Source organism: Ooceraea biroi, chromosome 2 (genome assembly GCF_003672135.1).
Source record: "Ooceraea biroi isolate clonal line C1 chromosome 2, Obir_v5.4, whole genome shotgun sequence".
In the NCBI taxonomy this organism is placed as follows: Eukaryota; Metazoa; Arthropoda; class Insecta; order Hymenoptera; family Formicidae; genus Ooceraea; species Ooceraea biroi.
Window position 1 is genome coordinate 16599891 of NC_039507.1, and position 26754 is coordinate 16626644.

At 39.4% G+C, this 26754-nt stretch overlaps 1 protein-coding gene across 1 annotated transcript in view; it reads left to right on the plus strand.

The window, feature by feature from the left end:
* The window catches only part of LOC105280161, a 386539-nt gene that overhangs the window by 348648 nt on the left and 11137 nt on the right, over window positions 1-26754 (plus strand). Inside the window, exons 8-19 of the mRNA XM_026967845.1 lie at window positions 1380-1400; window positions 3615-3767; window positions 10587-10808; window positions 12163-12454; window positions 13128-13266; window positions 13788-13925; window positions 14569-14706; window positions 15916-16114; window positions 16904-17135; window positions 18001-18116; window positions 20695-20850; window positions 24865-25057. Coding sequence (XP_026823646.1) covers window positions 1380-1400; window positions 3615-3767; window positions 10587-10808; window positions 12163-12454; window positions 13128-13266; window positions 13788-13925; window positions 14569-14706; window positions 15916-16114; window positions 16904-17135; window positions 18001-18116; window positions 20695-20850; window positions 24865-25057 — 1999 coding nt within the window. The remainder of the gene's footprint in view (window positions 1-1379; window positions 1401-3614; window positions 3768-10586; window positions 10809-12162; window positions 12455-13127; window positions 13267-13787; window positions 13926-14568; window positions 14707-15915; window positions 16115-16903; window positions 17136-18000; window positions 18117-20694; window positions 20851-24864; window positions 25058-26754) is intronic.

The window sequence follows — 26754 nt, forward strand, 5'->3', positions numbered from 1 at the left end:
CTTTTAAGATCGTGCAATCGATGGAAAACCCTATCTCCAGATAGGCGCTATATTCATGGGAAATTTATCAGTAAGGGGCAAATTCCAGACATTTCCACTCTCAAGCAGGCACGAGGCTGGTTACGCCAGAGGGTGGATTATCCAGACGACACAATTGCCGCTAGATCTGTGGATCGTGCAACCGAGATTCTACGGAGAACTTCTAAAACTAGATTTTTTTCATTCTTAATTCTTTAAGAAATATTGTAATTTTGTTAAAATGTTTAAAATATCTTTTTCATTTAATTGCAATTTAAAATATCTTTTTTATTTAACACAATCGTGTTTTGTTATTAAAATGTGGTTTACTTACTGACAATTAAGTTTTCTGTCGTAAAAAAACTTTTGCATTTATTTAACAGAATTAACAGTTTTATAATTTACCTTCTACAATTAACAGAATTTTCTAATTTCTTAATATACAACTAAAGTATGCTATACTATAGCATATAATATATAATTATTTCCTTTCCGTCAATTTAAAAATATTTTATTAAAATATGTTGCAAAATATTTTAAAATAACTATAGATTTCTTGACTCTTTCTCTGCAATAATTCGTTTAATGCCACATTATACGAAAATATGCAGGAGAGTATACATCAAACATTATTAGCGGCAAGTCTGGACTGGTTAAGGGTTAACTTTGTCATTTCTACCCTTGGTGCGTTGCGACACGATGTAATACGAAATTTAACGATGACGTTACGCAATGCTGTCGTCACATAACGAACAATCCGTTTCGCTAAATTCTGTAAGGGGGAAATGTCTGTCGCTTTGGGGTACGTCGGCAATCCCATTACGAGCGCGTCAAAGCCAGACTAATTAACTCTATCGCGTACAGGCGACACAAACTAACGGACAATATATTGATTCAATTATAGACGGATATGGCGAGCGGAATTGTCAAGATTGAGCACAAACTTGTTATCTGAAACTTGTAAATGTAAATTCCAGATTATTTTGTGACGCTGTTCGTTAGTAGACTCGCGTAAGAAGTTCAAAGCGGCGATTATGTGCGCAAGTTTGTTCTTTGCTAGCCGACAAGAACTCTTGTATCTGTAACTTCGTATGGAGATGATTAAGAGACCACCATTTTCCATTCTAGTCAATGCTTGCCTCTATCAGATTCAATTCTCTCTCACTAATCATTCGTAATTCTGTCGTAATTAATTACTTTAGATTGCATCATATTACTTATACTTCTACAATCATCAATAAAAGTTTATTATCCATTTATTGGTAAATTTTCGAAACTGAATAATGCATATAATTTTTAATTTAATTGCCTCAATTAATAAACATGAATTATATTTTTTCTTTCACGCATACTTGGAGCAGAATAATTTCACCACTATAAAGGTAAGTTGAAGACATATTCTAGATAAACAAATAAAATTCATCTTCGTTTACAATCACATTTTCAAGAAAATTTATTGATAGAACGTACCCATATATTTCCGTAATATTGCGTATGGCGACAAACACGTTTACAAGAGTAGTTGCGAATTTCGTGATTGCAACAGGAATAATCGGTTGCTTGAGTTCCGTAGGGCATAAATGGAAACAATTTGAATCGTTTACGTTTGTAATTCATTGCTGACCGAGCCAATGCGCCGCGAAACCAATTCGAAACATCTCAACGTTTCATTACGAGTAAGTTATTGACAAAACACGTGACAATCAATCAGAAATGTCAACCGTAACTACCGAACGTTAACGGTTGCATAAAGTCTTACGATTATTACACGCCGTATATAATATGTTGCACTAAAATATTATAGGAATAGCATAGTTTCTATGACTAATACGTATTAAAATTAATAATAAAAAATAATAATTACTTTTAATATATTATTTTGCAAATATTTTATCTTGCTCAAAATTATAATGTCAACTTAATAAGATCTTTTTCAAAATTAGTTATAGTTATTTTAATTTTTTCTCATTACGCATGATTAATTCAGCGCTAAAAAAAGGAAAAGTTTGATGCTCTATTTTGGGGCATTCTTTATATAACAGAATATAACAGAATATTTATATAACAGAAGCATTTCCTTTTTAAAAGTAAAGAAATATGTAGGATTCATTCGATAAAACAAACCAATCAATATTAAATTACGAATTTAAATTGAAACGTATTCTCTTCGAACAAAGAAGACTGTAAAGAGCTATCATGGAACTATTTACGATTCCAATTGCAACCGCATTTTCCAATCGAAAACGACTTTCTGCGTGCTCGCGAGGTGTCGAGGAACTTTCGAGATCGTTTCGAATGCTATTCGAATTTCCATGATAGAACAACTGGCGAAAGAAGCGGGATCATTCCGATCGAAAATCTCCTCGAATAGCTCCATGAATAGTATCATGGATGACACAAGAAAGGACCTTTCATCGAGCTCTTACGAATAAATATCTGAGACGTCAATGTTCCTCGGTATGCTTTTTTCTGTTTCTCGTCTTGATATGTGAATAGTGAATAAAATTAAGAGAAACCATCGCTCTACCGTGAATCTCGTATTTGTCCGAAGCATTCGGTCGGCGGAGCTGCGCGAGGATATCACCTTACGTCCCTTCGTATCGGGAAACATGTGAATCGGATTCATTGATTCGTTTCTCCGTAAATACGCTCCGCAGACGAGGCCTCGTAAAATCCGGTAAGGATATTGGTTGTCCCGAAAATATATCGGGAGGAATATACACCCACGGCGCGATATCTAAGGTGATATCACTTTTACAGCGACAGTATCGCGGGGATGCCACACAGGCGAGTTACGAAATATAAATGTCGGAGAAACACAGGCGCCAATTTGCCGTGAAATCCTCCCAGGAGCCAAGATTTCGTCCTTTCGTCCCTCGCCGCCGCGAGGAAACAAGAATTCCCCATTCGACCTCTACTTCCAAATGTAACTCCTTTGTCGCGAAACGGCAGATTTGGGATTTAACCGTCTCCCCTTCTTCTTTGATAATTTCAATATTGTGAACGTGGTATTGCGATTCCGCCTAGAGATAGTCCGTAGATCGGCAACATCCGACATTTCCCTTCGAAATTGAGGGCTTAAGCATCTTAGCAAAATTGCATGCAATTCCTTTCGTGTTATACCTATACATTCGATATCTCAAAAAATCTTATATAATAAACTTTCGGTCGCAGTACACACTTCATCCGGGGTTAATATTAAATATTTCGAAATATTGAAAAAAGATATCGTAAATTTTTCAATTCTTATAAAGGAAAATATCGAAATTCAATATAGAATATCGCCTTATTATCATTTCTTAGGACATCCTGCACACACATGCGACATATGGCTACGTATAAAGTGACATGAAGGGATACCGCCGAAAGTATCGATGACGGAAAAACGTGTTACAGAGAAAAAGGGTTCAGATTATATTACATGATTGAGATACTTTCTTTCCAAACCTTTTTTCATCGTATATTCTTTTTTCTAACATTTTTTCCACGATTTTTTCCTAAAACATTTCGCTCCGTGTCACTTTGCGCGAAATATCGAATATGTAATCGATGACATCACATCGTCATGTATGAAATATATCCTATGCGATTCACAGACTGAAACATCTTTGCTCTACGACGCCGTCCATCTATTCGCCAAGGCGTTACACGATCTCGACACATCCCAGCAGATCGATATCAAGCCGTTATCCTGTGAACAAACCGACACCTGGCCTCACGGATACTCGCTCATTAACTACATGAAGATCGTAAGTAACATTAATCGGAATAACCAATGACATTTCACAGCTTGAAGATATAGGAGAGTATCAGATGCATGTTGAGATATTCAATATATACGTCTTCCTTATCTTCGTGTCAGAAAATCTTGTAGTTTATTGTAACAAGTAAAATAAAAAGTGTGGATGTTTCAATTTATACTTGACAGTAAGATCGCGACAGGCTTCTTTAATATGTTTATCTTACTGATTCTTAATCTTCACACAGTATTTAATTAGCATTTTGAAAAGTCATACATCTTTCCATTAATATTGTTTAATATTTTCACTGCTTCTGCTATGCTGGTTTGAATAGTTTTATCTTACGTTATCTTATTTGGCCGCTTATGATTTTCGTGTTAATTAAATCAAACGAAATGAGGCGATTACATCCAGTATTAAAAATATAAGATTATCGTAGATGATAAGAACGAACTGTCGCATCTACTTAGCAAGACGATCTAAAGATAACCAGCGACAGATGGAATACCTGCAGGTCTCTTACATGAAACCAGCTTAAAACATTTTCGCTCGATCAGCTTCAATCATAAAGTATGCGCATCATGCTTTCACGACGTAACGTAAAGTAAAGACGACGCTTGTGCACCTTCCGCATGATCGGTACACGCTCGTATCCAGCGATGCGATGCAGAAGCGTATTATCGCGAATGTATCGCACCAGGGAGAAATTAATTTCGCGGAATTATGGGCACCGTCGATCGATCGCGCCGACAACGCAATAAGCCATTATAACGATATGCTTAATCCGACCTCCTCCCTCTCTCTCTCTTTCTTGCTTGCATCGCTCGTTCGCTTGGTTCCCATGTGATCTGTACATTACTCATTAACACGTGCCACGGATCTGCCCACGTACGCGATGCACGCTGCACGATATGTCTATCTAAATCCGACCGTTACTCCGCAACGCTTAAACCATAAATGGTCCACCGTTCCATTCTGCTTTGTGTTACGTTCTAGCAAGAGGATTAACCGCATACTGTTATTTGATAGAAATTCCGATCTTATTATAAATTCTTTGTGCACTATTTTGTACATTATATCTTCTAGACTTATTTTAATAATCTCATAAATATGTCAAATGCGCAATATGCCTTGGAACTTTTATAATACCTCTGCAGCCGAAATTTATAGTCGCGCTACACACATATCATGATTAATAGCGCTATTTATATTGCAAGCGAGCGTCGCTTCGACATAGTTTCTTTATGGACATCGGCCGCTAATCAAGATTAATTTTATTGATTTAATATCAGCGCGAATTTATTTGCGAGTTTTTTTTAGAAAGGGAGCAAGAGGAACATGCACAATACGCGCGTCGTGTATTCGAAAAAGTATACAGAAATAAAAGGAGAAAAAGATTAATAAATACATGACTAGGGCGCGATGTGAATTCATGCGATGCCCGGACGCATTGACTTTCCACAATCCGTACGATTGTTCTCGCGGAACAATGGAAAGTTACTCCTAGTTTAAACGAAGCTGTCGCGCACGCTGACAAATTGACGCTCGTGGTTTCACATCGGTGCCCCGAGCAAAGATCACAACGTGAACAATGCGAATCGCTGTGTACGAATCGACACTTCGCACGTCAAATGCGTGCGATAAAGTTCCTAATCGATACGAGTAGCTTCGTACCATTTACTATTCAGAAAACTCGAGAAATTCGGTTGTTAGCGAAGAACTTTTATATCCTTTCATATAAAAAGATATTTCATATTCAAAACGAATAGTGATTTAAACAGCGAACTTTTTATATAAATATATATATGAGCAATAAATAAAAGATGTAAATTTGTTATATGAAAATATCAATCTGCTTTGTTCTTCATGCGTGGAAAATTTAATATTTCCGGTCACTTCTGATAATCACAGAGCCAAATAAAATGGCATTCATGAAACATCAGAGATATTTTTGATTACGTGCTTGACAGATTTGGTTCGACCTAAATTTTCCCAATAAATAAAATGCCTCGTACAGACACGACGATACAAAATTACTCGAGGTGATCCTATCTCGCGATGTATGATCTCTTTATTCACACAAATTCACACGATGTGCCCCGGCTTAGGGGCGAAAATCGAAAACGCGCTTGCAGAATATATGGTAACGCGTCGCATCAGCAGCGTGATACGAGTTAACGCGAATATAAATATGCGTTGCACGCAGGATATATGGAAACGCGTCTCGTCATACGCGTCGTCGTGTCGAGATTGACAAGTACCGGAAGATACGTTCCGCGCGGAGGCGATTCTCATATGCGGCCGTGATTGCGTATATGTCACGAGCGAACGAAATCTGTCGCTCACGCCGCAGACCGTCCTGACAAGAATCAGCGAAAGCTGATGTCAATGGAACCAGATATGCGCATGTAATTTCGATGAACTTGTTACGCGGCTATCTCACATACGCGACCGTCTCGCGTATCACTGTAATGCCATTTCCCTTCCTCTTTACGAAAACGTCACGCATCTCTTCGTAAAACGTAAAATTCTAAATTGTTTATAAAACAAAGTTCTGATTCGCTGCCTCTATATTCTGTACAAAAATAAAGCCGTATTTGAGAAACGTTACAATGTACAGAGGAGAATCCCCTATTATGAGATATGCTCCTAATATGAGATAATGGGGTTTCTGCTAAACTAGTGAGCACCATCTGTTAGTTCCACCATGAACTTATTACTCTTGGTGTAAAATGTATTTAGTGAAAAATTCATTGTTCGTTATTGCGTTTAGCCTTTGCAAGAAAAAGTTTGTGAAATTGTGAACATGTCAAAGGAACTTGAGGTAAGTCTTTAAACCTTGTTTATTATATAATAAAGAAATGGTTGGCAATAAATTCAGTATGCAATGATAGAGTAGAATCGTAGTAACAGGAAAATACTCAATTTGTTGAATTGCTTAATTGTAGAAGTTAGATTTCATGATCGCGGAACCGCTAGACGTGTGGCTCGTATAATGAAGATATTCAGGGTACTCTTAATATGAGAAATTATTGCTCGAATATGAAGATTATGTAGTGTAATAAAAAGAAAGAAAATACTACTTAAGGTTAAAGAAAAGTTAATACGAATTTATATTACGCAGTTTTGTGTATTTAATTTTTATAGAATCTGACTATGGACGTTAGAGATACGAGGAAGCGTCGACAGTGGAATCGTGAAGATTTGGCGAAGGCTGTAGCAGCAGTATTTTTATAAAACTATCTAATAAAGTTTTTTAATTGCAATACTGATGTATTTTGCACTTTTAACACCGATTTCTCGAGGTATCTTATATTAGGAGCACACTTTCTCGATCCTGCGTAAAGCTCTTTTTTCAAATTTTTTTAATTTTCAGAAAAAATAATATTTAAATTAGATTTTTCATTTCGCCAACCTGAAGCTTATTAAATTCTCTTCAAGATAACGTATTACATTTTAAAATTCTGCCTATAGATTTCCTTACATTCGGCAAAATCGATATGGTATCTCATAATCGGGGACTTTCCTCTATAGTTATGCCTGGCAATTATGCCTGGTTGCAAGTGAGACTACCGCGAGGAAATACACGCCAGTAAATTTCGCGCTGCCAACACATGCGAATGGCTTTCGACAATGACGTTTCATTTCGGTTCAATGAAAATGGTCTCGCGAACTGTGATACAAACTCCACCGCTAACCGGTTGTATCGCAGAAATGCGGAATGATTAAACGTGACGGCGGAACCGCCGCTGCATTTCAAAGCAACAGATTATGATTACGTCGAAATTCTCTCTCTCTCGCTGGTTTCCTTAAACGTATTATATATCTCGCGACGAGAGCCTCGGCTTTTTACGACGGACTTTCCGCACATCCATTTGCGTAAGAGTAACACGTCGTATTCATCGACGAGTGGCGCGGTAATCATTAACCGGAGCGGCTCGTTCTTTCCAGGGGAAATATGCCGTAATTCGTCGGTAATCATAGCGTCCCTATTAATCTCCCGTGTCGTGGAACACAGAATTTAATTTCGCAGTATTCATGAACCAGTAATTACAAGCAGTCACCGAGAATTTCGCCCGCAATTACACCGCGCGAATCGCTTCGCGGAACGTATACAGCGTGATTCGTGTACGCGCGAGGGGATGGGATGTGGCACGAAAGGGGATGAATGAGAGACAGGGTTCGATTATCATGCGCGGCGTAATTACTCGCGAATCGCTTTACGGATGTTGCGATGAAATTTCAGTCTGAAAATGTTACCGCGTATTAGTGCGCCTCCCACGTCTCGATATAATTGTGAACTGTGGCAGCCGGCGCGCACTCACTCCTCACAAGCAAGGTTTATACCAAGCTTTACGAGCGGCAAGTGTTTACACAAACCCTTCGTACGTTCGTATTCGCAATGAATGCACCGCGGATCTCTTCGTATTCCGCCCACCAAACGCAGCACTCGACACGTACATATGTATCTCTTCTCAAATATCTTTTGTTCAAGGAGCGCGCGGGACGTTTGGCGTTGTATCGCTTACGTTAAGAATTCAATATGATATATCACATGATGAACAAAAAGATGAACAAAATTTTTATAAAATAGTATACAGGGTGTCCCATGTAAAGTGTCCAATCGCTCTGCTGCAGGTAGATCTCGTTAAGGTGAACTAAAAAGTCTTACACCATTTTGCAATTAACCACATAAATTTCGAGTAATTAAGTAAAGAAAGTTCGCTAATTCAGCGGACGCGATTGGCAGCGAGGGAAGTAGGCGTGAATGAAACGGCTAGTCGCGCGCGCGACGCGATATCAGCGAGTATCGGATTACAGCGGCAGGCGAGCGATGCGTGGACAACACTTTCTCGGCAACACGAGCACATGAATGAGACGCTGCGAAATTATTGTCCACGCGTCGTCTCGCCTGCCGCTGTAATCCGATACTCGCTGCTATCGCGTTCTTCTATTGGGTTGGCCAAAAAGTAATTGCGTTTTTTTCCAATAGATGGATATACATGCTTGAAATGTAACTAACTTCATTCTAAACCGCAAATTCATTATGTAGGTTAACAACTCACAGTTCAAGCTTGTTTTAGAAAAACAAAGTACACGATTTCGTTAACAATTGTTTGTTTGCCGTCGGTTTCAAAATGGAAAATCAAAAAGAACATTTTCGTCATATTTTGTTTTATTACTTCCGAAAAGGGAAAAACGCTGTGCAAGCTCATAAAAAGTTATGTCATGTATATGGCGAAGATGCTTTAAAACTGCGGCAGTGTCAAAATTGGTTTACTAAATTTCGATCTGGAGATTTTAATGTGAAAGATGCGCCACGCTCAGGAAGGCCAATCGAAATTGATGATGACAAAATAAAGGCACTGATCGATTCCAATCGGCGTTTAACGACACGAGAGATTGCTGAGAATCTTAACATATCGAAATCGAGTGTTGAAAACCATTTACAACGACTTGGATACCATTAGTAAGCTCGATATTTGGGTACCACATGAGCTGAAAGAAATTCATCTCACTAAGCGTATTGACATCTGCGATTCTCTTTTGAAACGTGAGGAAAATAATCGATTTTTGAAACGTATGATAACAGGCGACGAAAAAGGGATCGTCTACAACAACGTCAAACGAAAAAGATCGTGGAGCAAGCGTGATGAACCTGCTCAAAGCACTTGAAAAGCAGATATTCACCAAAGAAAGATTATGCTGTCAGTCTGGTGGGACTTTAAAGGTATTATGTATTTTGAGCTGCTTGCAAGGAATCAAACCATTAATTCAGACGTATACTGTCGTCAACTGGATAAATTAAACGATGCCATCAAACAGAAACGTCCAGAATTGGTGAATCGCAAAGGTGTTGTGTTTCACCATGATAACGCTAGACCACGTACAAGTTTGGTCACTCGTGAAAAATTGTTGCAGCTTGGATGGGATGTGTTACCACCACATCCACCATATTCGCCAGACCTGGCACCATCAAGATTACCATTTGTTTCGTTCTTTGCAAAACGCCTTGAATGGTAAAACCTTTACTGCTGATGAGGATATCAAATCGTTGTTGGAATTGTTTTTTGCTGAAAAAGATAAGAACTTTTTTGAGCGCGGAATCATGAAGTTGCTTGAAAAATGGCAAAAGATAATCAAACAAAATGGACAATATATTGTTTAATAAAGTTTTTGTTTCCCATGAAAAATTCGCCTTTTATTTATATAGAAAAAAACACAATTACTTTTTGGCCAACCCAATAGAAATACGCTCGGGTCGCCGGTTTTTACGTCATTCATGCCTACTTTCCTCGCTGCCGATCGCGTCCGCTGAATTAGCGAACTTTCTTTACTTAATTACTCGAAATTTATGTGGTTAATTGCAAAATGGTATAAGACTTTTTAATTCACCTTACGAGATCTACCTGCAGCTGAAATTGCGCTGAAAATCACGCTTGATGAAACTTGAGGCGTGATTCTTGAGAACCACCCCACGTGAGGTACATGGGGTGCTACGCGCTGTGTATAAAATTATTATTAGTCGTGCGTCGGTTTATACTGGAACATTAAGCGGCATACATTACAGCAACTGGATATTACAAGATTTAATGGGCGTAAATATAATCTGAAATACTAAGAATCTTAACGACTCCTCTTTGCACGTATATTATTGACGATCTCGTGACCACAAACATTATTTCATCCACAGTAATTTCCGCAGTAATTAGCAAATAGCAACTATTTACATTTTCGAATCAATAGCGACGTTTACAATCGAGTTACAATGTAGAAATTGAAATATTCGCATTTTTAATTGTTACATATTTGTAACCCACATCTTAGGTGGAAATGACGGGACTCACGGGTATTATCAAGTTCGACCATCAGGGCTTCCGCTCCGATTTCGTCTTAGACATCATCGAGCTGAATAGCAAAGAGGGCTTGAAGAAAATCGGTACCTGGAACAGCACCAAGGGTATCAACTTCACGAGAAGCTACGGCGACGTTTACACTCAAATCGTTGAAAACTTGCAGAATAAGACTTTCATCGTGACGACTATATTGGTGAGTGACATCTTCAAAATGCGTGCAGCTTTTCTCTGCGCTTGACAAAGAAGCTCCGTAAAATACTAGAATAATATATGTTGGAATAAAACTTCCATATCCAAACATATGAGTGTTTAAATCCACAGTTCTTCAAATCTCATGTATAGCAAAAATTGTGTTAATATTTAATTCAGATAAAGCAAAATAACATTTTAATACTTTTTCATTTCTTTAATAAGTTTTATCGTGCAATACATTAATAACATCATTTCGTTCTAAATAAATAGAAAAAATTTCACCCATTCATTGTACATGTGCGCGCCCCTTAAATTTTTCTTATTAAAAACAAATTGTGTGTTCTAGCATATTATAATAATTTCATAATCAATAATAATAATAATAATAATAATTTCCAGAAATTTTTCAAATATTTTTTGATCATAAATCGATATCGAAAAGACCTCGTTTGTTCGCATCTACAAAAATTATACGCGGTAATCACGGTAAGCTCGAAAGTCATCGCTTTAATCGAAGCGCGAGCAAAACAGGGAGATCGCTGCATTAAGCGGCCGTCACAGCGGGGTGGAAAATTTCTTCTCTGTCCATTAGCGAAGTCTACACGCTCGTTAGCTTTCCGCTGCCTTTTTCTCGGAGAGGAAAGAAGAGAACGCGAGAGGGATGAAAACGCGAACCGGCACCGAATACGCGCGACTTAATTGAACTTCTCACGGCGCGCTCGACTCGCATTACTTATTCTCGCGCTAATTGCAGCGACAAGTAATGTACTCGATAATGTATTAAGTGCTCGGCAACTAGGCCGAGAAAGGGATAACGGTAGGCTTCCTGCGGCGAGGCCGACTAATAAGAAAACGAGACGTATCGAGCGTTCTCGCAAAGAGAAATTCGGTTCTGATGTTTCTCCGATTAGTGCACGAAGGCAGCTAAATTATTGACGATAAATTTGCAACGAGTACTTCGCGAAGTTTACAACAAACTTTTGCTACGAAAGTCACGTTCCGAGCCAGTGATTTAAATCAAACGCATCGAGATCGGTAACATTCCAGAAATTCGATTTTCGATGGCGCGTTATAAAAATTCGCTTCGACGGAAGGGCGCGATAACGAAAAGCTATTCACGATCCTTCGTATATCCAGCACACTTCGATCTTGATACACGTGATGAGCGTCGCTGAGATTACTTTTGCAGATATTATATAGCCTCGCTCGCAGGCTCGTGTGCAACGAATCGATGCTGTCGAGAGCTTATCGTCGATAAGCCCGACTGCTCGTATCGATAGACACAGAGAGAGAGCGGCGCCCTTAGACGCATATATCCAGCACGCTATTGACGGCAGCTCATTACCCTGTCGCAGAGCGCACCGTACTGCATGCGGAAGGACTCGAGCGAGAAGCTCAGCGGAAACTCGCAATTCGAGGGCTACAGCATCGACTTGATTTACGAGATATCGCGGCTACTTGGATTCAATTATACGTTTCGGCTCGTGCCGGACGGACGTTACGGCTCGTACAACAAGCAAACGAAGGAATGGGACGGCATGATGAAGGAGCTGCTCGATCAGAAGGCCGATCTAGCGATCGCCGATCTCACCATCACTTACGACCGGGAACAGGCTGTAGACTTCACGATGCCGTTCATGCCTTTAGGTGAGAGCTGACGACGCTATGACGCGTCGCGCGATAAACGCCGTCGCTATTTCGCGATTTCCATAAACGCAGTTACGACGGGAATTAAGTATAACTGATTTATATCGTATAAAGCGTAAGATGTAAAGAGAGTTGCAAAAGAAGACGCTATCTCTTTATACGTATAGTGTTGTAATATCTTTTAACGATACTGTTGCATGTTTATAGTCTCGAAACGCAAGTCTTTTAATGTTAACATTAGAGTGAAAATAAGCACGCGTTTTAAACGAACATTAATAATATTGGAAATGTGTGGACGTAGTACACCGAGTTTTTGTTTTTTATTAATTACGTTTTATTGATTACACGTCTGAACAAATATCAAGAACTCAAAGTGACGTATGAAAAGAATAACATGTCGATTCTGTTACAGATGAAAAATTCTCTGAACGTTAAAATAACGAGATAAGATCTCGGCACAGCTGGGCAATCTTTGTCTTGCATATCTCCATCTCGAAATAACATCTCGGGCGCAATTTCCTGAGTCACTGTGTATACTTCGTAAGCCATACGTGGCAGTAACGAAAACGGAATAAATTTCACGAGTAATTATACTCGGTCCACTGTGTCCACACGTCAATGCATTTTACTCTGTGCCGTGGCTAAGCATAAAACGAGAATTTTGAATTTCCAGGGATTAGCATACTTTACCGCAAACCCATAAAGCAACCGCCGAATTTGTTCTCCTTCCTCAGCCCTCTTAGTCTCGACGTTTGGATCTACATGGCGACAGCTTATCTCGGGGTCTCCGTGCTCCTCTTTATACTAGCCAGGCAAGTGAAACCACTTTAAATTCCTGACAAAAATGTCGCGACGTTATCCTGGAAATTCGATCCCTTATCTAATCAACGCGATCGGGTCACCTTCTATAACGCGTTTCATTAAAGCGTTTTATTAAGCAAGAAACATGAATCTATTTTATTTTAAAACATTATTTATATTCATTCCATAAATTTGTTTGATATAATTTTATTCAAATTGATACTTTTAATGCAAAAAGGTCAGAATTTTTCTTTTATTTTCGTTCGATGTAATATTTATAATTTCATGCAACCTAATATAATTCGTTCTATTATCTCATAAGGCAGTAATTATTTTATACAAATTATTGAGCTTGATAAATATCCTTTTAAATAATTAAAATATCAAGATAAATTTATTATAGAATCAATTATTATAGATTCTTGCATCAATAGAATTAAAACGAGCTCAAGGATTTTAGTGATAGTTCTTTTTATGAAAAAAAGCATTTGATATCATTAAATCAGAAGGAGTTTGGAACCATTGAGTTTAGATTTACGCCGTACGAATGGTACAACCCGCATCCGTGCAACAAAAATCCGGATCGCCTGGAGAATCGCTTCAAGCTCCTTAACTGCTTATGGTTCACCATTGGCTCCCTAATGCGGCAGGGTTGTGATATTCTGCCCAAGTAAGCTCTCTCTCGAGATAATAATCTCCATGTGCAACATACGCGCTTGCGTTTGTTGCATGTTCCACTAAACTAATTAATCCTCGATAACATTATAATATTGCTTCTTGATGCATGCGCATAGATCACGGGAGTGGATGGATCTGAGAAGCACAGCTTAATAAATCGCTAAGCTAAGCTAAATTAACAAACGTATTCGTATGATTTTTTAGCGTTTACAGAACAAAGGATGTCATTATTCGAAAAATTATTATTTTTTATTTACCAATTCGTTTTTTATTAAGCGTATTTTGGACAAATGATTAAAATAAGAGAAACTTTGTTACAATAAAGTTAATCGTTTTTTTGTATTGAAAATACATAATCATATCTACTTCGTTGCATCTTTATTATTCTAAATAAATTACACTGACAATTATGTGTGTTACGTAAAAATCATAGCAATTTCAAGTCGACGAAGAATCTCAATTGAGCGTGGGACATAATAAGATGGGTGTAATACAATACTACAGATATATATATATATATATATATATATATATATATATATATATCGCGTCATTTCAGGATAGTACGGATAATCCGTGGATAGGTGCACGCTTTGACATCTAATCTCGGTCCTTCCCGTTTCACCTGTCTGCAGGTTCAGCCCCTACGAGTGGGAGAACCCCCATCCGTGCAACGGGCAGTCTGAAGTCCTCGAGAACGAGTTCACCCTGCTGAACTCGCTCTGGTTCACCATAGGCTCGCTCATGCAGCAAGGCTCCGATATAGCACCGAAGTAAGTTACCGAAGAAGCACGCAGTGTATTATTCTGACGTGAAGTACCACGCCATAAAATTCGTTATACCGCTGTCGGTTATCAGTGTGGTTTAACGGTAGTTCGATGAAATCGCATAAAGGAAGCGAGAGGATATAACGCGTTGTCGTAGATTGCGCGAAAGATATAAGAACCGCTATGGACCTAACGATCAAACTGGCCGTGCTATATCGTAGACTTGCTGCAACCGGCTATGTAACCGACTGCCGAGTATACTGGCAAACGCGGAAACTAGTGGCTGGGATGTATTCCTTAACTTTCACCGCCGACTCTTCCTTTAATGAAAATTTAATCGATGACTTAATTAGCAAGCTACTTAATTAAACAGTTATGGCGAATTAAGCTGCACTGGTATAATGAAGTAACAAAACTTTACTTTCTAATTAATTCGGCGCGGACTCCCCTTTAGAGAATTAACTTGATATCCAATTAGCACGGTGCTTAATGCTCGAAATTAAAAACCTCCTTGCCAGACACAGTTCTCTGGCGAGAAATGTGATCCGCGTCTGTCAAAATCGCTGACGAATACACTCCGGCTACGGTTTCCACCTGTCACCGTGTATGAATACAGCTGACACTGATTGGAGTGCTTCTTCCTCGTTTTTAATTATCGAAATGCATGAAGTCGCGTAGCATGCACTAGCAGCTTGGAATGCCATTACGCAAATAGTTTCTAATCATTCCACGTATTCGTTATACATGACATATAACATATCACGTTTATATCTATATACACGCGCATTTTAGTTTTCATAAAATTATTTTAGTGTAAATTTTTCCGCATGCGCTCCGTACATATCGTCCGTCCCGCTCGCAAACTCCTGCGTTTGCCATTTAATGGCAAACGCGGATCGCTTAAGTACGAAACGGGTTATATCCGTCGACATATACGACCGGATCGTTACATAAAGCGTTGAGCTTCCATGCGCTTCATTACCCCCGCGCGAACTTACTCTCGAAAACTTTCGCAAACGGTAAGTGCGCAATCGATTCTTTTCTCCGCGACATCGTATCTTCAATGAGTGTGCCGCCCCTATCGAGCCACCCCTCTGCAAAAGCGGGACGGTCATATGAACGGTTCGTATCGTGCAAATTTTTGCGAATTTTTCGAAGTACAATGCGCCCTGTTGTGAAGAACTATCTTGCAGCCTTCGAACTCTTCTATCGCAGGGCGGTGTCGACTCGCATGGTTGCCGGAATGTGGTGGTTCTTCACGCTAATCATGATCTCCTCTTACACGGCCAATCTGGCGGCTTTCCTCACCGTCGAGAGAATGGATTCCCCGATTGAAAGTGCCGAAGACCTCGCCAAACAGACGAAAATCAAATACGGCGCGCTCAAGGGTGGCAGCACGGCGGCCTTCTTCAGGGTGAGATTAACACTTCTGTGCTGTTTCTATAAACATACGTAACAAAATAGAGTAAAGTAAAATAATAAAGTAGAAACTCATTACTGCTGAATTGATGTCAAGGAGCAAAGAAATGTTAAGAAATATTTGTAGACAAAAAACTGAGAAAGTTATTAATTATTTATGACGCTTATTTCTATATTTTAACATTTTATACAGATTTTTTTCTTACAGTTGGATTTATTTTATAAAATATTTGAAAACAAGCACAATTTTTTTTCAATTGTAACTGTAGTCAAGTATCAAAAAAGTACTAGTTAAGTTTGTTGCAATCTTTTTTCTTGATCTTATACATGTTATATATAATTTTTAATAAGATATAAGCCTTTCTGTCATTTAATTTCCTGTGTATTTCTTTTTTAGGTTTCTGTTTAATTGTTTGATGACTGTTGTAATTTTCAAGTAACGATGTGGTTCCATGAAAGAGCTATCCAAGTTGAGATATTATCGCAAATTCCACAATTAAGCTGAATTCAGCTTCGGCGAGCTAAGAATCTTCAATTGAAGCAACATCGGAACCGCATGATGCGACCGAGAATATTCCTCTATTAATTCGAGAGTGCTGATGCGTGCAATTAGGGATGTAAGCGAGAGGTGATCCCTCCTTTCTCTCCCCCCCTCTCTCTCTCTCTCTCCCTATCTCTCCTCCGAAGTAAGCCATGCCTACTTCGGGGTTAACCGATTTCCACTCCGACGTTCCATCGTTTAGCGGCACGCGTACTCAACCACGAAATTCTCGGCGTGATCTAGGATTCCAATTTCTCGACGTACCAACGCATGTGGTCCTTCATGGATTCGGCGAAGCCGACGGTATTTACGTCGAGCAACGTCGAGGGTGTGGATCGTGTGATCAAGGGGAAAGGCAGTTACGCATTCCTGATGGAATCCACCTCCATCGAATACGTAATCGAGAGGAACTGCGACCTTACTCAAGTCGGCGGTCTTTTGGACTCCAAGGGATACGGTATAGCCATGCCACCAAGTAAGTAATGTGCTAATAAACCACTCCACTACGTATCTTGCTAAGGGAATTACGAAAACTTCATGTGATACTCAAATGCATTCTCTTATCAGAAGCATAAAAATACGGAACAAAGGAACAAAGATAAAAAATTAAAAATAGAGAGGAAATAAATGCGTACTACATGAATCTTGAAATAATAATTTTTACTTTTGTTATTAGTTCTGCCAAATTATAATTTGATAATAAATCATAATTTTATCTGCCATTTTATATAAATAAAAGAATTTATAAAACAGAAGAGCAAAACAAAAGGACTTCATAAAATTTTGCAATCTTGATATATAATATAGAACAAATATTTAGCTCACAAAATGTCGATAGTTTGATACCATGCAAGCTTAACAGAACTTAACAGAAGCGGTACCTTGATTTCGAAGAAAAAACATGCATCCAGTCATATCGCAAGATACTTATATATTGGCATAACCGAATCGTTCAAATAAAGAAAATGTCATTCAATTAGAACTTTTCCAGCATGTGCAAATCTGACTGTGATAGCGGGAAAACGAGAATCGTTCCTTCGACGAGTCATCGCCCGCGAGATCGCGCGAACGCGTTAGTCAGCTCTATCCCTGCACTTATCCCGAAAGATCAAATAAAATCGCGTTGCCGGTCGTCCTACCGGTGATCCTGCGACTGCACGAAGATGCCACTCGATAGAGAGTGCCGTTATGGTGGAAGCGATCGCGCGCGAAATTGCCGGCGGAACGTTGGCGCGAGGGAACGATTGCCGCAACGGTACTACCGAAAGTTTCGCGAAAGTACGCTACGAGGCGATAAAAGCCGTGGAAGGGAGTTCTTCAAAACGACCTTGGAACTTCAGACTCGCCGTACAGGACGGCCATAAGCGGGGCCATCCTTAAACTCCAGGAGGAAGGGAAGCTTCACATGCTGAAGACGCGCTGGTGGAAGGAGAAGCGGGGCGGCGGAGCCTGCAGGGTGAGTAAAGACTTGGCTTTAGACGAATTTACACGATTTATTTTTAACACTATAATACATATTTGCGAATTTTATTATAATAATGATGTACAAAGGCTATATCATAAAAACATGATGATATAATAAGAAATTGAGCTTAAATAAGGAAGATTGGTCTAAAAATTACTCAGAAGAAGAAGAAATATGAGAAAATAGAGCAAGTAGAAGTATACATGTAAAATGTATTATATAATAGTAATTAATTATTGTCTTCATGTACGCATGCTTATAAAGACTTTTCACATTTTGATTATTATTTACTTATTACAACATGTCTTTGCTTCTCTTTTTATCCTCTTTATATCCGCCTTATCCGTGAAACGACTGTTAAAAAGAGATGGTGCGGATTCGCTTTAATACAACGTCTCTCTTCCGTACTTTTCTCGGGAAGAATATTCTGGTGCGCTAGCGCAGTCAAGAAGTGCGCGCTCGAAATTCTTGCGCCTTCAGCAACTCGCCTCGTCAGTCATGAATGAGAGGGTTACTGAGGGGATTGAGACGACGCGCGGAGAAGACTATTTCGCGAATTCGCGAAATCGAGGCTTCGTCGAGTTTACGATCACCGTGGCATGAGCCGCTATTTCTCGCGCAGCTACGTCGATAAATTCTTCCAATAATTTGCCGGCTGCTCCCTCGAAGAAACTTGCCGTCGCTTGACGAATTAACGTAGACGGACAATTGTAGCTATGCAAGGGAGGAATTAACTCCTCGATGCTATGCTGCGACTATATTGTATAGAAGAACGCCAAAAATGTAACGACACATTCACGGTTCAAAGCAAATGAGATACAATTAGCAATTTTTGTCAAAACAGAAATAAATGATTTATTCATAATTTAATTGTAATATATGGTTTTTTAAAGTTAATCTGGAATTATTAAATTTTATTACCTCTTGATAATTAATCAAAGAACAATTTATGTGTGCTCATTCTGTAAAATTTGCCTAGAAAATCACTTTCTCAATAAAACTTTTTCCTTAAATCTATATTTTTTTAAACAAAGCTCATGTTGTAATATTAAAAACGGATATATTAATAAAATATATATTAAAATCGCTAACATTTATTGCGCACATGTTGATAAAAATCAACGGAAAAAAAAGCTGCGATATGACAAACCTGCTATTGGATATGACATAACATTAATCCGTGCAAAATATCATGTGTAAATGAATCGAAAGGTACGAATTATATACACGTACATATAGAAGCAGCGTATTTAGATGAGATTTAACGATCAGTGGAGACCACTCTTCCCTCCACTTCCTCTCGGCGCTTCAATTTATCAGATTGTGCGTGCGAGTGAGCGCGATGAAATTTTCGCGATAATGTCGGCGATCTGCGCAACCCTTTGTGAATCACTCCAATAATGAACACCCAAGCGCGAAGACCATGCGTGCATTAACGACGCGCAACAGACTAAACACGGAAACCACCGTTTCCCCAGCGGTGCATTAGCCACGTTCGGCGCTAAACCATCGCACAGTGGGCTAGAATCGAAAAAAGCTGGCCAAAAGTCGAATTTTTTCAACTCTTGGAAATCTGTGCATTTCGACCTTTTTTGATTCATGGATATCAGTATTTTCAAAAATGTGAATGGAGTTTCGTAGGAAAAATTTCCTTCCCATTAATCAACAATTAATAGGAGGCAACGCGTTAATGTTCCTAAAAACGAATTATGAATGAGTATAGGCTATAGCTTACATTCTTGTATGCGGATGCAAGTAATTTTGCTTTTTACTCTATAAATAAAATTGAAACTCTTTTCCCAAACAGTTATAACCATTAAAAATGTTTGTTCATCAATTTGTGTTAATCTAAGTTTTTGGTTTCTTAAAATATAAGAAAGAAGTAAAGTTCAATATCATTTTTTTTAAATAGCTGTAAAAGGCTGTTCGGGATTCTTGTTTTATCATCTTGTGTAGGATTCAAACTAAGTATTTCCGTTTGAATTGTGCACACCAACGCACACCTTTGCGTTATATACAGGATGTTTCATTTTAATTTTCATATCGTAATAACTCGAAAATTTGGCGTTTTGGTAAAAAATGTTTGAAATAAAAGTTGTAGGTTTTTAAGTGAAGCATTACATAGCAATACCAGTATGACCTTGATAGTGTTGTCAAGATCATGTACAGATCACCGTGAAATTTTTAAATGCCGCGAAACGTACGACGCGGCGCGGTAGCGACTGTAACTTTCAAGCTTCATGACTTCGAAGTATTTAACGGATAAATACTTTGTTATAGTGTTCTGAAAAGCTCTTGAGGTAAGCTACAAAAATATCTAATGAAAACTGGAGGTTCCCATTTAAAAAATTCAAGGTGACCTTTGCGTGACCTTGGCAACGCTATTCAAGGTCATACTAGTATTATTATCTAATACCTGATTTAAAGCCCTATAACTTTTATTTGAAACATTTTTTTCTAAAACGTCATGTTTTCGAGTTATTACTTTTGGCCAGCTTTTTTCGAGTTTAGCCCACTGTGCATCGGCGTTAATGCGTCATGGACTAATGATGTTTCTCACGGCCGACAGGATGACACCTCGAAAAGCAGCTCGGCGGCGAACGAGCTCGGCCTGGCGAACGTCGGCGGTGTCTTCGTGGTGCTGATGGGCGGCATGGGCGTCGCCTGCGTGATCGCGGTCTGCGAGTTCGTGTGGAAGAGCCGAAAAGTAGCCATCGAGGAGCGGGTGAGTGACGCGAAATAGCACGTGGAGGAGGATCGCGCGGTGATGTCGGCGGAAGCCGCGGCCTCGGCTTCCGCTGCCACGCGTCTCGACCCCGACGCGATCTATCCGGATATACCACGCGAATACATCAGTTGATGCTCGCACGTTGGTGGAGTTCCTCTCTAATGGTCTCGGTACAGAACCACTCGGGTCTGATCGCTCGAACGGTCCGAATCACCCCGCGGTGATCGATATACCCTTCGTTGCCGGAAACGCCGAAGATTACGCGTTTCTCTCGGTTTCCATCCGCGCGCGCATGATTTTCCTCACTTTTCTGGCATGCCCGTAACCGCCGCGCATCGTTACCTCTCGTCATTATCCCCATGTCTCGTTGCGCGCGAGTAACGTCCGCAGCAGTTGAACCCGCAAATGTCCAGCCTCGTGCGAGGAAGTGCCAAATTCTCACATTGAATTTCCTCAACGCGTTTTCGCGAAATCTCCTCGGAGTACTCGGCGCTTCACGCAGCACACGTGAGAAACAGTTCGGACAGTTCAAACTCGAATTTTTGCTCTGCAAGAGATAGAGGAAACCGAAAAATTTAATAGAAAATTATATATACACATATTTTAAGGGATTAATTAATAATTTCTAAAAGGAAGAATCTTCTCTACTGCTGAATTACTTTTTCAAAATTTCTTTCTGCAGCTTTTGAATTTGACGGATTCAAAGAATTCATTAAGCATACGTTTGAATACGTCTCTTCTGCTTTGATGTCACGGAGAGTCTTTTGCTCTAATATCCTAAGGTGTTAATACGTTCCCTGGAATTTACACGAGCACAAAGCATGCTTGCCGGCATTACACGAGGGCGTCATGATTATGAGAAAGAGAGACAAAGATAGAGAGACGCAGCCGCAGAAAGGAAGACAGCGAGAACTTAATGAAAAAATTTCGAGCGGGATTCGTTTTGGCCGGGGAAATGGAATTAGCATGTACTACGTAAAACCTCGTGCGGCGCGGTTCATGGTGGCCGACGTGCGGTCTACGCGATATGTATTCGTACCACCGTTTGCATACATTCAACGGGTAAGCAAACAGGCAACTATTTGAAGAGGGCTCGTCCAGGGATACGAATATGCAGCTTTGCGCGGATCATTCCGCGCGTACTCAAAAGCAAACAGCCCTATAAGCCGGCGAACGTCGGCGGTATTGCTGCATCCCTTTTCAAACCCCGCACTACTTTAGGGAACGTTATACGGGAGCACGGGGCGAGACCCTCTAAAAATTCAAATCGGCTTAAATCGATCTTATACAGAGAAGGCTCGCGTCCTGCCATGAATAGCACGAGCTTCGAATAGATCGGATGGCACACACCTAAACTCCCATGCTGCATGATACGTAAGACTTGGGCTCAATCACGTGAATCCCAGGTCGCGTACGGTCGTTATCGCGATACTCCACGCAATAGACACGCATGTTACCTAGATAGATCTAATAATTAGATATTTGATCTTATTGAACATAGATGAATTCATCAATTAGCTTTTTCGGTAATGTACGAAATTAGTTCTCGCTTAAAATACATCGCGGAGTAACAATTGTAGTATTCGCTTCGCGTAAAAGTTGCAACTGACGATAAATAATGCTTAGTATGTTTGCTTTATGCTTTTAAAAAAAGTAACGAGGAAGCATGATAGCTCTACTTTTATCGCCATTCCAACGAGCAGGGATGACTGTAACGATGCGCGGCTTCTTCCGCTTTGCTATTCGACAATCGCAACAGTGATGACTGATGTAACGAATCTGACTCGCGTATTTTGATGTTCTGTTCTAGAAGCAGAAATCCTCGGGGAAACCGATGTGCGAAGGTTTCACTGATCTGCATTAACGATGGTACGCGCTGCGCTGCGAAAACAGATTCTTAAACTCAAGCCGTACCTCAAAGCGTATCCGATCCGAGTTCAGTGGACCTACAGAAGAACTCCATCACGAGTGACCGGAAACCCGTGTAAAGTTATAGGAACGAACAAAATAATCGAACAGAAGAAGCAACGAGCCTTGACCTTATCAATTTTTCTCCACACGTTTTGTCAAATATACCGGCAATGTGATGCGACACAGAACGGTCCGAAAAACGTGAGTCTTTTCCGGCAAATTTTGGTATACAAAAAGAAAAGCTGTTCGATATTCTGACGGACGGACTAATCTGCCGGTCTTTCGCGATTGCACGATTCGTACCTTTTATGTAGCAAATAATTGAAATTTGATAAATTAATATTCAGTAGAAAAATCTACAATTATTACAACGTGCACAATAAATATAATATGTATCCCAGGCCGGTAAAAGAGAAAGATTGGAAAGGTCAGAAAATGTGTTTGCTATTTGCTCATATCAAAACTTAGATTAATGACGAAAGACTTTGAGCCTCGCAACAAAAAAGGCCAGGTTCGCCCTCGTGAACCTTTCGATCGACGTGGAAATACTAAACGAAACAAAAAACAGAAATTCTGCAGTGTTTGCAATTACAGTGTTGTGGTAACGGACGGACTTTTAAGAACAATCACAATTTTATACCAGCTAGATAGTGAATGTATAGCGTGCCAGATTACAAGACATTTTACTGTACATAACGTGTAGCTGTCGAGCTAACCGATGCGATCGTGCGTATGCGTGGAGTCCACATTTGCTTCTCGAGATGATGATGATGATAATGATGATGATACCATAACTAAAGGAGTAGATGGATATAAAGAAGATACGTTACCAAATTTATTCTTTCTTATTGATTATAATCTTCTTATCATTTTTCAAATTATAGTACTTGTCTGTTAATTACTTTGAGAATGAAATCTCCAAAGCCGCATAAATGCGAAACAGAAAAATATTCAAAATGCAAAGAATATTAAATTTCTGCCTGTCGACAGACAGAAAAAATTCTCTTCAATTTTTAATATATTTTTGTTCAAATATAAATCAAAAATTGATTAAAAAGTATATTCACGTGTATATTCCATATGTAGTATTAACTGTAACTCCATTTTAATAAAATAAATCCAGTTTAGAGAAACGTAATATTAGAACGTTAATGAAAATGAAAATGTATCATCTTTATCCATGTGCACCTTTTACCATGATGTAAAGTATTTCCGATCCATGCAAAGAAGCACGCGGGCTCCGAAATTCCGTTATTGAATAGACGAATCTCTGTGTTACGGCGAATTAACTTGTACGAAGATTGCGATTTCAAAATGTTACATTATTTGTAGTAATAAGTAAAGTTGAAAAGACGCCGCGTTGTATGACAGTTTAGTATGACATTGTTAGTTGTGTCGCAATGTTTCTTGCTTCTCTCCCGTCACGGATTCACAGGAGGTGAGCACATACATCTACTTTTTATGTATTGTCCTGTTGCTATTTTTACGTTCATCAATCTTTTAGCCTCTTTAGATAGAAGAATCAGTTGAATTCGTGTGAACGATTCAAATTCCATACATAAATCGTTAACGTTAATTGAAAGAAACAAATTAAACTACTTTTGAAACCAGTATAACAAAAGAGAATCTCTCTCATTCATTTTATTGATATTTAATCATATTGTTATAGCGAGAATTCTTCCGTAAAGTTTATGAAATTAAATTAAACTCAACGTCTGAAAGAAATCTTAATCTGCATGCATGCATAATTACGTGCAATTGTAACTTGTTGCTTGCACAGTTCAATCAAAACTTTCTACTTGACTTTCCTCGGACTTTCCTGGCTGAAAATTATGTCACCAGTTAAATATGATCTTCTATTTTCATTTTCTTCCGTTATATTTAATCATACCATTTATTATAGATTCTTAAGTAATACCAATCTTTCAGCTCAAACATTTGGAATAGAGGTTACTTTCCTCTAATGAAACTTTCCACAGCGTACTTGCAAATAAAATAAAAATTAATGCCCGGATTTCAATGTAGAGAGTTTGAGCTGAACGATTCGTTCACGATCGAATACGCGAGTTTCCCCGCATCGTCTTTTCGTGGAACTTTCAGAAGTCCGTGTGCTCGGAAATGGCGAGCGAATTGCAATACGCTTTGGACTGCGGCAACGGAAATAAAAAGCCGTCGAGGGAGGCGCTTTGTCGACGTCAGAGGCAACATTCGAGTCTGTCGATCGTCTCGGAGGAGGCCAAGTACGCGGCGTGCAACAAGTACAGGCACTTCGTCGGAAAAGCACCGTTGACGTGAACAAAGGGACGTCTGGCCCAACGGAAGGGCCGAGAGATGAATTTCCTTGCAGGACTCGTTATGGCGATGTCTCGCTCGTGTTCGAATTTAAACATACAATTTAAACGATCAATTTTAAATAACGACCAACACAACCATCACACAAGTAACAAGGATCTTTTCCAACTAACTGTTTCTAAGTGTACGAGAAATTGGAGTTGTTGTCAGATTGTGAAGGAATGAAATCTCTAAGAGTTCTACGTGGAACGCGTAATTTAGCCCTATAGCTGTTATCTTTAGTGCAAGGTAAAGGGAAAGAAAAGGAACGCCGTCAAAAAGCCTCCGCACAAAGAGAATCCTGTAAATTCGTAAAAATTTGAGACGGGAACTCGCGATGTGATCCGAACGTATGTTTAAGAGAGAAAGATAGGTCTTACTTGTACGTACATGCTTGTTCTTTTTTACGAACCAGCGTCGAATAAGATAGTCCACCATCCAGAGCCCATCGTAGGGCTTAACGTTTTATCTTTAAGCGTGAAACAATGCACGCGGGAAAAACGGAGAAGTGAACAAGAGTCGCATGAAATTAGGTGGCCTTTCATCGACGTTAGAAGTGCTGTCGCTATCTCGTAAGGTATCCTATCGAAATCCACCTGAATATAGTCATTGACGTACGTGAATTCGTTCAGACACGGTGGAACATGAATTCGCGTGCATGTATGTACATACAATACGATAGCGGTCTCACCGTCCTTACGCGGCGCCAATCGAATAAACGAATTCTACTCGTGCATAAATAGCCGAACGATTTCACGTATTTCCATCTTTAGTCTGTAAAACGTTCTGCGAACGGTCATTTGCACTATTTTGTCGCGACCTAAAATGTTTCGTACGATTCGTGATGGACAGTTAAAGTATTTACGAGCATACTTTATCTGAATTTATTCCTGCCCTTAGCTGGTCTGACGGGGTCCATAAGGTCAATGAAATAATATTTGTTTGAGCGAACTAATCGAGAATTGATTGTCCTCGTATGATTCTAATCATTCAAACTAGTTTAGATAGCATTCCATATATTTTCCAAGTCGCGTTCGAGACGCGTTGTCAACGTTCCGTCGCAAGATTTCTAGGGAACGCTAGTAGTGCCGAAATTGTTTTTACAAAATTTCTGTTATTTTTATCACACTGATTCCTGTTCGTCCGAGCAACGTTTCTATTTCACGTTTAATCGCGTTTACGCTGGCCTTGTGATCCAAGCAGTATTGAGTTTTGAGTCTTTCCTCTGTCTGCAAAAGAGAACAATGTGCGCGATCATCGAATCCAATTTAGCATTTAAACTGGCGCTCTCGGGGAAGAGTACCATACACACCGGAATATGAGTGTTCGAGGCTTGAGGAGTCGTTGCGACATTCCAACAGCTTATGCGGGAGTGCTATTTTAAGGTTCAAGAGTAAAAACGAAAACGCGAAGGGCATGAACCTACATTTATTTCGTTCTCCTGTACTTCGACACGAATTTCTTTACTCTTGACACACGATTTACCAATCTGAATGCGATCATACAGATACATACATGCATACAAACGTGCAGTATACACACACACACACACACACACACACACGCGTATGATACCCTATTGTAAATATCGTCGATACTACATACTCTTTACATACTTGCGTTGACACGTCACGAGTTTGTTAAGAACCTATCGATTCT